The sequence below is a fragment of the Megascapheus bottae genome, chromosome 13, assembly GCF_031878675.1.
Source record: "Megascapheus bottae isolate mThoBot1 chromosome 13, mThoBot2.hap1, whole genome shotgun sequence".
In the NCBI taxonomy this organism is placed as follows: Eukaryota; Metazoa; Chordata; class Mammalia; order Rodentia; family Geomyidae; genus Megascapheus; species Megascapheus bottae.
This window is the reverse complement of record NC_143521.1, coordinates 40,245,503-40,259,531: the sequence shown is the minus strand read 5'-3', so window position 1 is coordinate 40,259,531 and position 14,029 is coordinate 40,245,503. Positions and strand designations below refer to the sequence as shown.

General features: G+C 39.6%; 1 protein-coding gene across 1 annotated transcript in view; it reads left to right on the top strand.

The window, feature by feature from the left end:
* Dthd1 (death domain containing 1) overlaps positions 1–5,620 on the top strand; it is a 43,428-nt gene extending 37,808 nt beyond the window's left edge. Inside the window, exons 9-10 of the mRNA XM_090344088.1 lie at positions 1,542–1,599; positions 4,695–5,620. Of these exons, the coding sequence (XP_090200214.1) occupies positions 1,542–1,599; positions 4,695–5,014 (378 nt within the window). The 3' untranslated portion in view covers positions 5,015–5,620. The remainder of the gene's footprint in view (positions 1–1,541; positions 1,600–4,694) is intronic.
* The last annotated feature ends 8,409 nt before the right edge of the window (positions 5,621–14,029 follow it).

The window sequence follows — 14,029 nt, the reverse complement described above, 5'->3', positions numbered from 1 at the left end:
TATATAAGGCAGCCATGGCATATTAAATTGTGCTAAAATATTAGCATAAGACTCAACAACAACAACAACAAAAAATCCTGCCGTTGCCGACTTCACGCCTAGGAAACAACATAAACGAGAGGGCAAACTTGACCACTTATTATTTCCATATCCACTAAATGATAATGGAGTTACTGTGGTTGTTTTGAAATTAGAAATAGCTGTGGATGTTGGGGGGTGGCATGCGAAAGGAACAGGGTAAGGAATAGTTATTTCTGCAGAATGGTATGCCATTGATCAAAAATCTGCCAAGCATGGAGAGCAGGCAGCTGCTCCTTTTTTATCCTTAACCCAGCAGGCTGCCACCCCCTCTGCTCCCATTGTATGAACTCAGGTTCACCATTAGCAAAGAGATATGGCATAATTAACAGTATGCAATTAAATTGCAGGGAGCTTCTAACCGGATGTTTAATTAAACTGTAACAGATATATGTAACTAAAATGTAATAAACAAGGGCCATGTCACTTGGCTAAAGCAGTAACCCTCCAGAAAATTCTCTCAGGATTATCAAAAAGGAAGCACACTATTTTGACTTTTCTCACATTAGTGACTGCTGGATTAAAATAGGCTATTATTCTAAGAATCAAAGAGAGTATGCTATTTCATTTTTTCCACTTTACAACATCAAGCAAATCAAGTGTAAAGCCAAGCCACAATGACACTTCTGTCTGTTTCAGTGTTTTTCCTTCTTGCTGTCACTCATCTATAATGACGCTAGTTTCGTTAGGGCCAGCACCATTCTAAGTTTTCTGAAAGCATATGACAATGAGGGTTGAGTCTTGGTCGACACTGTAATGCTGATCTTTTTACAGAGCAGGATGCTGTCAGAGACTAGATCCTTGGTAGTAGTTGAGTTCAGGCCTGGCTACTGAGAGACCACATGGAATTTTCAGAAATTAGAAAGCCTTTATGCAATCAATAATTACAACTAGTTTTTCCAAAATTTAATAAGAACAATTTGATGACTTCTACAGTGCAATCATTAAGTGCTAAAAACTGACCTAGACTGTTTCATTTTACTTCAGGGTATGTGACAACCTCTCTTTCTGTGTCTTTCCTAAATGTAATAGGTACTGAAGTATAGTTATATAGGAGGAGTTATTTTTTGTGTCTCTCAAACACAAGGGATAACTAGAGGCTACAATAAAGCTACTACATAACAGTGAGCATTTTAAAAAATTTTATTGCCTTATTAACAATAGAGCTCCAAGTTTTGGGCCTGGAAGTAGCTTTATCTGTGTTAGCTGACATTAACAGTTTTAAATTTTAATTGGAGAAAAGATTTTTCAGAGTTCATGAGAGCGCAATAATAAATTTCTAAAAGGTTGAGTTGGTATAATTTGTATTGTTTTAGGAGATATTTGCTGAGTATGCACAAATACAGCTGGAATTCTGCAAGTATAATGTTCAGTAGTTCTTCCAAAGGTGTGAGGGTCAAAGGAAGGTTGCTGTGTAACGTGAATGCTTTTTCTGCTTGATATTTGTTCCTTTTCTCCAACAGCATGAAAAACTTATCGGTCGTCCACGTAGTACTAAGAGAATTTCTACAGATCCTACAGGTAAAGTTTTTCTCTGTTTCCTTTAAAGTACTTTCTTTCTCTTAATTCTCTCTCTCTCTCTCTCTCTCTCTCTCTCTCTCTCTCTCTCTCTCTCTCTCTCTCTCTCTCTCTCTCTCTCTGTGTGTATATGTGTTTAATTGGAGTTAAAACTCTTGGTGACTTTTCTACTCAGGCTGGCTTTGTACCATGATTTTCACATCTTACTCAGCCTTCTGTGTGGCTAGGATTATAGGTGTGATCCAGCAGTGCTAAGACTCTTATATTAGTTGTGCATTCAAATCCTTTCATAAAAAGAATAATGTTACTTTTCTACTAGTTTTAAGCTTATCAGTCTAGTAAAATAATTTTATTGGGGGAATCATGAATATATAAACAAATGGTTGTTTTCAGTTTATACAACTAATTACATTTGTACTGAAATTCACAAGAAATATAAACTTTGATAAATAATATTTTACTGAGACCATATGTAACTTCTTAGTTTAGTAAACAGATGTCTATAATTAGTTTTTTCAGAAATTTTGACTTTATAAATATTGAGATATGATTAAATTAAATCAATAGATTTAAAACAGTGCCATATATTGATATGAAACCACAAAACTTACTATTTGGTTGTGGTTATACATACTTAAATAAATATATGAGTATATAACAATGATGTAGGATAGGTTTGGTAGCTTTTATCTACTTAGCCCTTAAATAATTTATTTTGTGCTGTTAATTGGTATAAATATTATAATGTGTTGCTCTTAGAAGGCATCTTGAGTGTATTTTAACTACCTTGCCTACTGTGGATGGCAGAGACTCCCTACTACAGATGATACAAAGTCAGAGATTTTCCATATGAATTTGTGCTGAAGATAGGGATAAAGTTTAGTAATATGCATCCTTTCAGAGACAGAACAATTTTTTTTAATGAGAGAGCATGTGATATGGCAAAACAAAAAATAAACAAATAAAAAAACCCAAACCAAACCAAACAAGAAAAAACCACCAGCAAAATGCCAAGCTCAGCATGTTTACTAATGTTAACTTCAAGCTCAAAGGAAAGGACAGTGATTACCATTTACAACAACCCGCAGAGAAAGCAAAAATATGATATCTTCCACATACTGGGAAGTTCCAAGTTAATAACCAATGTCATCAAAGCTGCTATAAGAAGGATGATGGAGCCAAATGTCAATGTCTCATATCTATAACTCTAGCTACTCGGGAGTCTGAGACATTTCAAAACCAGTCCAGGTAGTAAAGTCCAGAAGACACTAATCTCCAACTAATCCTCAAAACCAGAACAAAAAAAGCCAGAAATGGAACTATGGCTCAAGTAGTAGAGCACTCCTTGACATGAAAAAGCTAATAGACAGCACACAGTGCCCAGGCTAGGTATTTTGAATAAGGTAAAATTTATAACAATCTTTAAATGATGAGAAACTTAGACAATCAGAGTTTTGTTAACAGAATACTGACAAGATTAAGTAAGTCTCAAACCTTCCATTAATTGTACAGAAGACCAAAATGAGTCAAAGTTGAGAGAGAGGAATGAGTTAGAATCCAGATCTACCATATTCTAGCAAAGAATGGATAGTAAGGCTTATGACAGTCAGCTTTCTGTCACTGTACAAAAGATCAGAGAGAATCGAGTAAAAGAGAGAAAAGGCTTACTTATTGTGGCTCACAACTCCTGGGGGTTTTGTCCATGGTTAACTTGGTCCTTTTGCTTTCAAACATTGGGTCATGCAAACGACGTTTATCTATCTCATAGGTACTGGAAGCAAAGAGAGAAACAGTAAGGATCCCACTACCTCCCTAAAGGACAAATCAATGACCTAACCTCCTCCCATTAGCCTTCATTTCCTGAACATTTCACTACCAGCAAATAATACCACAGGCTGGTAAACATAGCCTTTGGAGGACATTCAGGGCCCAGGATTGTAGAGGATTGTGCTGAGCGTAAAGTACATATTCAGATGATGTGTTTTCTGATCTAAATAATGCAGATGTGTGGCAGACATACTGTTGTGAAAGCCTTTCCATAGAAAGGGCTTTGAGTAATGAAGTTGGTGTTTGTTTGTATACATACCTCTGTGTGTGTGTGTATGTGTAAGGTTGTGTTTGAGAGAGATAATCAGCTAGATTGTGCATAATATATACATTACACTAGCTTTAACAAAAAGAGGCATCTTTTTAATAAATATCCTTCAGCACAGAGGTTCTAAAAGTATGGTTGGTGACCCTAGCATCAGTATCTTCTGGGACACTTTGTTAAGATTGTCCAGTGTTTAGTACAACGATGTTCATTGCAGCACTATTTATCATAGCAAAGATGTGGAACCAACCCAGGTTCCCCTCAGTTGATGAGTAGATCAACAAGGTGTGGTATTTATACACAATGGAATTCTATGATGCCATCAGAAAGAACGACATTGCCCCATTTGTAAGGAAATGGAAAGACTTGGAAAAACTCGTATTAAGTGAACTAAGCCACACTCAAAGGAACATAGGCTCAAAGGTTTCCCTCATTTGTCATAATCAGTAGAAACCTTGCACTGTTCTAGCAGAGGTTTACAATAGGGCAAAACCTAGATACATAAGGCCATATAGGAAGAGGCTAAATGAAAGGATCTCCAGGATATAGAAACAAAAGCCATATAATGGGTGATTGTTGTCCTTAATGTACTGTTATCACTCATCTCTTTGCTGTCCCTTGGTTATTTTCATATTGTTACAGTATCTTACCTTGTTATCTGGTGTATTGTATATATGTTTATTTGTTTATTTGAAATAGGATAGGGAAGGGGGGAAAACAAGATGAGGGGAGGGGCTAAGGGGAAGCAAATGGAGACAAAAACATGAGAAGGGGTATCAATGTGTGTGAAGTAATGTACCATCTATCTGGCCAATATAATGTAATCCTTCTATTAATCACAATAAAAAAGAATAAAAAAACAATAAAAAGAAGAGAAAAAGCAAGATTGCCCAGTGTTGCTTCCTCCAAAGATGACTTAGTAGTGGCAGGGGTTCAGAGGTTCTCGGCTGTCTTCCTGGGTAGCTAGCTCTGTATTTCTCCTAACATTGTTGCGTGTGCACTGTAGAGGCCCTTTGGAATAACTTGCTGCACTGGCTGGCGGAGGAGCTCTCTGACGAAGGCCCCGAGGCCCTCACTGAGTCTCTCCCTCTGGGCCGCAGCACCATGCAACTCATCAAACTCAAGCACCCCGATGATCTGACAGAACAGATCCATGAACTTCTTTGCTTCTGGAAGAGATCACTCCCGACGGCCACCGACAAACTCCGCCTTCTGGCTCGTCATCTCCGCAAGATGGGCAGGTGTGATCTTGCAGAAGAACTCAAATTCAAGTGGGAAAACAAAGTGTTCACTGAGCTCCAGCCCTGGTTGGATCTGGAGACTTGAGTAGAAGGCAAGCCTTTGCTCCTATGGATTTGAAAGATCTCTGTTAGGTTTTCCTAAACAATTTCTAAGTAAGATTGTTTGAAATGAGTCTATTGGACACCATAGGAAACCAAAAATCAGACAGTTAAGGACATTTTTTGGCATGAGTGCTATTTTTTGCTCGAGTAACAAGTTTTCTTACTCTCACATTGCCTGAGTGTAAGTTCAGCCAAATGTAATAGTTTTTCCAGGAGATCCTGCCTCCTTGACATCATCTTTTGCTTATTTTTGGTGCCAGTCCTGAGGATTGAAGTTAGGACCTGGGCCTTGTCCTTGAGTTTCTTTTTGTTCAATGCTAGTACTCTACCATTTGAGCAGCAGCTCTACTTTAAGTTTTATTTTATGTCACTTGTGGGACTTGAACTTTGGGTCTGGGCACTGTCCCTGAACTCTCTTCAGCTCAAGGCTACCACCCTATCCCTTGAGACACAGTACCACTTATGGTTTTCTGGTGGTTAATTGGAGATAAGAGGCTCATCGACTTTAGTACCCAGGCTGACTTTGAACTTTGATTCTCAGATCTCAGTCTCCTGAGTAGCTAGGGTTAAAGGAATGAACCACCATGCGCAGCGATGAGTAATTGGTGATAAGAAACTCTAGGACTTGTCCTGCCAAGGCTGACTTTGAACTCTAATCCTCAGTTCTCAGCCTTCTGAGTAAGTAAGGTAACATGCCTGAACCTCCATCACATGGCTTCATTCACGTCTTAATAGCTCAGGGTGTTTCCTGAGGGTGGAGAAGCCCATAAAATAAAAGCATCATAATTAATGTCAGCATTATTAAATTTTGAAAAATTCTAAAGTAGAATGATGCAGGAGATATTCTGTGTTTAGCATTTTGATTCTACTTTATTCTGCTGAAACCATCCATACCATCCTATGTAAGCATTGCTTATCCCTTCTCATTATATATTAAGTATTGCTTTGCCTACATGTACTAAGAATCACACATGTATTATATTGTAGTTATGAATATATTTCATTTCGTGGCTATCATAAAGTCTTGCTGTGAGCATTCTTTTTGTTGTTGTTGTTGGTGGTGGTGGTGGTGGTGGTGGTTGTGGGGTTTGAACTCAGGGCCTGGCCCTCTGTTCCTGAATGAACATTCTTTGCATACCTTTCAGCAAACACACATATTCATTATTTTTAGGTACATACATAACAATGATAGCTTGCCACAATTAATTTAACTTTGACTATTCAGGACAATTTAGAAATCAAGCCTTGGAAATTGTTACTGGCATGCTGATTTTATATTAGAGAGGGGTTGAAATGTCCTACTGTTCTAGAGCTAATCTGTGTATAATGTCACACAGATGAATATCCATTAATTCTGTTAATTAAGCACCCTGCATTAGAAATGCAATAGTTTCAACATGTATAGTTGGAACTAACAAACTTATAACACTGAATCATATCTTAATTAACTACTTAACTGTACTTTGAGTGTAAATGTCTGTTTTGAGTAAATGCTTTCAGTGTAGCTTAAGAACACACAAAATCAGACTGTATCTTCTAAAGTATTTTAGGAAGTACACAAGTCTTAAGAAAGGAATGTAAGCTTTGTGAGTAACACAATCTGGTTTTCAGAATGGCAAAATTTTGTAGACTACGCTCTTCCTATCTAACTCACAGTTTCTCCATAGGATGCTACTGACACTTGAAATGGATTTCTTTTTTTTAGAAATTATTATTAACTTAACGTGCTCAAAAAATACAAAGCATCCCTTGCAGTGCTGACAAGCAAAATTCTTCCCATACCAGAGGTTAAAAGAATCGTGCAGGTGGTGACAACATTTATATTACTCAACTTTGGACCTGAAATAAGACATGAAACAAAGGAAGTAAAATAAACTAAGGAAATTTAGGAAATTAAAAGTCCAGTAGAGCTCTGTGTTCAATGTTTCAACTGCTACTAATATTTGCAAGAAATGTGAACTACTTAAGGCTGATGGCTTGCTCTGAAACATTCTCAGTGAGTAAGAAGTTCTGAACTGTAGAATGAGAAGTTTCTCTGCTGTCCAGATTCATGCTCCTTGAAGGAAGAAGGGCTCTTGTATATAAGGCTGATGCAACTCAGCCAAGTGTTGCTTCTGTGCTGGCATCTCATCAAAATGTCCCAGTATAGTATGCGTTGTCACAGTCATCACCTTTAGTCCTCAGCTCTCCCAGTCTCCTCCACAGGAAAGATCTGCCCTCTGTATTACTGAACATATACAATAACAATGTAACTTATTATGGTTATTAGTTACATGTTTACAAATGAATATTTACTTCTGCACAGCAAACCAGGGCTAGGCTATTAGTCTCTTTTGTTTATTAGCAGATCTCTCATTACTTAGAACTCTGACATGCAAAAAAAAAAATAAAAATTCATTCTGGGGTCAAGAGTGTGGCCTAGTGGTAGAATGCTTGCCTAGCATGCATGGAGACCTGAGTTTGATTCCTTGGTACCACATAGGCAGAAAATAATGGAAGTCATGCTGTGGCTCAAGTAGTAGAGGGCTAGCCCTAAAAAAGCTCAAGGACATACCCAGGCCCTGAGATCAAGCCCCAGGACTGGCAAAAAAACAAAACAAAACAAAACAAAACAAAAGTTTTGTTCTCCACCTTGGACACAGTTACAGCCTGTATTATAACCAAGATGACTCTATTTCCAACTGGTCTGGACTAATGTCTGGGAAATAAAAGTCAATGCCAAACCAAGTGAGAGAGGGAGAAAAGAAGGAAGAAAGGAAGGAAAGCATGAAGGAAGGAGGGAGGGAGGGAAGAGAGGAGGGAGGGAGGAAGAACCACAGATGATTCTATTTTAATTTTATCTCTTGGTCAATTTCTCACCACCTCAGCAGTTTTCCTTGTCCCATAACCTTGGGAATGTTTGACTTTTAAATTCCTGAATTCCCAGGATTGAATTTATTATCTCACCCTGTTCCTAAATCCAATTGCTCAACTTTGAAACATTGTTGCAATTGCCTATTTAACCAATGTTATGTTCAACTAGATGAGAAAAAATACCTTGAGTTTTGTCATCAATGACAGTTAATATACAACTTACATTTATGCATTGATATGTTATGATCTTCTCCTTTTCCTGTTCCATCCTTATTGAAGAGATAAATGTGGGGGAGGTACAGTGTTTGAAGATGAAAACCTCCCTCTATTCATCAAGCTGCAAAATAATCACAAAGTCAGCTGCACAGTTAAGAAGAATCAATATCCCCTTCCTTCCCCCCCAAAAACACTCTGAAGCCACAAAATGTCCCCTTCTCTGAGTGACTAATGCTTTGTTGCACACTGCCAAACTATGTTGTCCCAAGTCACATGATAGCTGCAACTTTGTTGTTGGAATCATATCAGTAAGAAAGAAATGTCCCTCTCTTGTCTGGAGGATTGGAGTCACTTGGAAGAGCATTCTCAACTTACAACAGAGGTTCAGAGCCTTAGATAAAGAGTTTCTGGATACAACATTGCCGTTCTATCTTCACTTTAATGCCCCCTGGGAAAGAGGACTCTGGATGCACTTCACAGACCTGAAGTTGACCTCTTTATACACAGCTCTGCTTTGAGCCTATTAAGAAGATAGTCTCCACCCAGTTCCCATGTATGAACATGACTCTGTCCTTGGGTTTGTTAGCTGGACACCTGCTATTCTTCTGGCTTCTGAAGTACAATGTCATTTGGTAAAATGACTCAGAAAGCCTAAATCGGTTGTGTTTCTGGTGGGTCCAGAGCAGCCCTCTCCTGCTGGTCAGCTGTGCAGTCCTCGCACACTTCCCTCAGTGTTTCACAAAGCTGCCTATTGGACTGAGCAGGTGATGACTGGACTGGTTATGAGACATTGTGATTGAGTTAGGAGTGGACTAGATCCTGGGACTCAGCATCCCCAAGCTCCTCAAACGTAGCTATCGCTAAGAATAACTTCTAATGAAATGGATCGGGACAAATGTAGAATGTCCAGACCCATTCAGTTTCACAGAACTGAAGTTCAGACCTTTTAAGTGGGGATCTCTGCTTTAGATCTGTATGTTAGTCATGGCTTCCACTCTTGTTTATGGCTGTGGGATTGAAAAGACATCATCTACTCCAAGTTCTCCTTCCTATCCAAAGCCCTTTCCCCCTTGATTTTTTTTTGTGAGTCAGCTTGAATGCTGGGCCTGGGTGCTGACCCTGAGCTCTTCAGCTCAAGGCTATCGCCCTACCCCTGGAGCCACAGGCCCGCTTTCTGTTTTCTAATGATTAATTAGAGTTAAAAGTTTCATGTTCTTTAGTGCCCAGGCTGGCTTTAAACTTCGATCCTCAGATTTCAGCCTCCCCAGTAGCTAGATTTACAGGCCTGGGCCACTGCACCCGGCTTTCCCCCTTGATTTTTTTTTCTTTAACAAAAGCTTTATGGCCAAGAAGAGAGGAACTTGAGACAGAGCAAGCTCTGTCCTGGGCTGAATATGAATATTTTTCCTTTAAGAGCATTCACTAGAAACAGTTTATCAGTTCATTTGACTGAGAAGGGTGGGAGCTGAGACAGGGAGCTGGAGCAGTCAGGAGCAGTCACTTAATTTCCTTAAGTGGAAAAGAATTGACTATAATTGTGCATATGAGCCGACTTCACCAGAAGCTGATTGTTGTACTTGAAGTAGGAATGTTGGATCTAGCCAGCAGCATCTTGGCCACATGGTGGATGGTAGGGAGTTGAGTCTTACTGGTGCCATCTTGTCTTCATGGTGGGAGAAGGGGGCCATGTAAAGGGTGTGCCTGAATTGCTAGAAGCAGGGGCAGGGACTTGGACAATACGTTACTAGGCCTGTCAGTCCTGTGCTTTGAACTTATAAGACACCCTCAAGTTTTCTGTGCCCTAACTCTTTAGGCCTGGACCAGGGACCAGGGGTAGGTAACCCATAACTCCTGTTGCCTTGTTATGTCTCTATTAGCTCTTGCTCCTCCTGGTCAACATGGCGTCCCACTTCAGCTCTCCATCGGAGCTCATCTGGATTGTTGGTATTGTTTTTCTGCTCTTTCTTTCCTTTTAGGTTCTCATGGCTCAATTTTCTAACAGTCTTATGTGTACTTGTGGGTCTGCAGGCTTTTGTGACAGGGGTTGGATTGCATTCACTGAGAATTTTTACAGGCACTGTAATGCTTACATATGACCACAAGGGGGCATATCTGTCTCACATAAAATTAACAACACATTCAGGACCTTAATAAATTGTCTATATAGTACAAATTCTATATGGAGGATACTTTAAAAAAAAATCATCTATTGGAGTAGAAGTAATAGTTTGATTGTGTATTTAAAAGAACTGTCAATATTTTTCTACTAAATCCTGCATTAAAACTCAGAAATGCCCAAATCCCTTTAGGTCAAAAGAATGAAAATATGCAGAAATTTCTACATTTATAGAAGTCTCCATGTAAGATTGTATTTTCTGCTTACTTGATCAAAGCAATTAAAATGATGACACAATAAAAAACTGATCATTGGAACCATGTTTTTTTTTTTTAAATTACCAGTAAACAGCAATTGAAAGCATAAACTATTACTAGTACTACAAAATCAAATTCACTTTTGTCGGGGTCCTTCGTCCCCAGTCCCTCTTGAGGAGGGATGGGAAAAGCACACCCCAAGCAGTCCAAGTCACGAGAGGAGAGGGCCCACTGTCCTCCTGCACTCAGCCTTGCTTCTCCAGAGCACGAACAGAAACGCCAGGCAGCTTCATCAAGACAGGAATCTCTCTAAAACTCCCCTCCATAAATTGGGTGCGGGAGCCTATCAGCACAACAGGTGGGCAGGATAGAGGTCCACTTGTTTACCCCTACTACAGGTCTCAGCAGAAAGTTATTAGAATGGCAACTTTTAACTTACTTCACTTTCCAGTGAGTGCTATTAATAGATCTGATTAACTAAAGAATTGCATTATAATTTTTGAGGTATTCTCAACAGGGGTATTGGTATGGTTTATTAATAAATAAAAATGGCTAACATCAATAAAACTTGGTTTATGAGTTAGGATTATTACTTACCAACAATCAGGTGATTTTTCAGAATATCATTGTTAGTTTGTGATTTTATAATAATTTGTTTCCTGAGAGCAAGTCAATTATTGTCACTCCCTAGTCCATTGTAAAGCACATGAAGCCACATTACAGTTAAAGTGACAAAGTGGCCCCTGAATGTAAAGTAACCCAAGTGAATTCAATTGATTATATGAAAACATTTATTGCTCTTCATTGTGGTAGGATTTTATATTCCTGCTTCATTGATCTATGGTTGGTCACAGGGTCTAAAATATCCAATGAAATATAAGAAGCATATTCATATAGGAGCTTGAAGAGCAACATCGTGGGTCCACCATGTTTCTTTTCTCTTTTCCTGCCTACCAGCAGTGTATCAGGAGCAAAGTTTCTTCAGGCTGAGCCTTGGTGCCTAGAATGCAGCTCGAATCTGATGGTAGCACATAGCAAAAAACAAAACAAAACAAAACAAAAAAACTGTAAACTTGCCATTATTCTTATTGGTGCAATTAAGTTAGTTGATGTAAGGAAAAAAATGCCCACTATATTGGTTGTCAAACCACCAAGCTTCCATATTGTGAAAGGAGTAGAGCCACGATTTCTGTAGATAAGGAAAATCAACAACAATATTTAGAACCATTATTGCTGGGCTCAGGATTACAGCAAGTGGGATGAGAGGGATTAGAAGTTATTTCTGGAGTGTTAAACCCATGTGTTAGCTCATTATGAAGGATAAACAATAGAAACCCACTGAGCGTAAGCTACATGCCACAGGCATTTTATGTATGTAATCAAATTTCATTATCATAGGTATCTTTTAACTCAATATTATTACTTTTTGTTCATCATGGCAATAATAGATTTTGAAATGCTAAATCCATTCATTTGTACATTCCTTGTTTATTCACTTATTAATTAAGTGAACAGACTGTTAAGTGCTCATTTTAAGTCCAAAAGTAAATTTATGGGTTTTAAAAAATGTTGTATTTTGTTTTCAGTACTGGGGCTTGAACTTAGGGCCCCTCCTACTCACTTGGCTCTTCCTGCTCTTTAACACATGAGTTATACCTCCAAATCCTAAATTTATGTTTCCAAACATTCCTCCTTGTGATTTCCAACTTATTGTCTCTCCATACCATAAAATCCTATAGCAAACAGACTGAAGTTTTAATATAACCCCCAGAATTTCTCACCCGGCCATGATACATACTGCAAATTTCCCACAAGGTGAATAAAATTGGCTGAATTTAAGAGATGATTCTATATGGAGTAGCTCATTGTGGTGGATCTGACTTGATCCCTTGGACCCTTTCTTTGTTTGATCTCATCAGGGAAAATCAAAGAGATCTGGAGGAGAATCTGGTAGAGTTATGAAGAGGTCATATGGCAAGGGTGTGAGTGTAGTATGCAGGAAGTGATAGATTAAAAAATCAATCAAGGTATCATTTCTATAATCATGAGGAAGTAGATCCTGGCAATAGTCTAGTCAAACTTGAACTTGTATATTTTCTTTTCTTTTTTTTTTTTTGGCCCCTTTCTCTTTCTGGCCCCGCTCGCTCTGGCCCGCTCGCTCCGGCCCGGCTAGGCCCTCTTTGTAGCTCAGGCCCCGCTCGCTCCGGCCCAGCTCGCTCCGGCCCGCTCGTTCTGGCCCCGCTTGCTTCCACCCGGCTCGCTCCAGCTTGCTCTTGGCCCCGCTCGCTCCGGCCCTGGCTTGCTCTGGCCCCGCTCGCTCCAGCCCGGCCAGCTCTCGCTTGCTCCTGGCTCTGCTCGCTCCGGCCCCTTCTCGCTCTGGCCCCGCTCGCTCCGGCCCGGCTCGCTCCCGCACGCTCCAGTCCTGCTCGCTCCGGCCCCGCTCGCTCCGGCCACCACTCGGTTGGGCTCTGTTCACTTCAGCTCAGCTCGCTTCTTTCGCTCTCTGTCACCCTCGCAGTCTTGTCTCTGCCACTTTTCCGGTTTGGTTGTGTCTCGTCTCTGCCACTTCCGGCTTGGTTGTGTATGTGGGATACCAGGAATCGAACCCGGGTCTTTGTGCATGCTAGGCAAGCACTTTAACCGCTAGGCCAAACTCCCGGGCCCGAACTTGTATATTTTCTTATCCACAGCTTCAGATAAGGATTCAGTCATCTGATGCCATCACTTCAACCTTCTGAGACTGATCCTGAGCAAAAGACTAGTTAAACCGTGTCAGATTTCTGACATACTGGGGGTGCGTCAAGACATTTCTCCGTGTATTTTTCTGAAAGGTTGGGAAGTATAATGAAAGGTAGAAAAGTAAGATGGAAGAAGAAAACATGTCAAGTAAATACAGAACAAGGTTTTTTAAAAAAGCAAGGGTGAGAAATGATTGCCAAACTTCCTTCTGAATCCCAGAGCTCATGATTGAAATTTTAATCCCTTTCTCTGAAAGGTAATTCTTTATGAATTATGCTAATTTTTCCATACACATTGTGTGATTTGTTGATTCTGGGTGAGGATTAGTCGCTGCTTTAATCCATCCATAATAGATGACTTTGAGCATGAGATATTTCCCCAGAGCCATGAGTCACTTAATTTAGACATTTCTATTTTTGAAATTTGCAGTGACTTCCCATTCTCCAGGGCAGTTAGACTAGACTTCTCCATTCTTTCTTTTTTTTTTGGCACAAAACTTTGAAATCTATTCAAAATCATTCCCCATTAAGAGACTACAAGGAACAAACAAGCCTCAGTAGTATAGTATTTTAAAAAAAAATTGTCGGGGTATGTATAGGTGAAAATGCAAGAGTGATTAGGTCATGATAGCCCCTGTGCCACTTGCCTGGCCATCTCAGTTTGAAGTCAATTTGATATCAAAGTTTAAATATTAACGTGTGTTGGCTCTGTGTGCAAATCCCTGTTACAGGTGGTAAGATGAGTAAGAGACCTTCCAGGACTCCCTCAGTTTTAGCTACAAAGATTATGACAATAACCTGTTCATAAAACTACTATT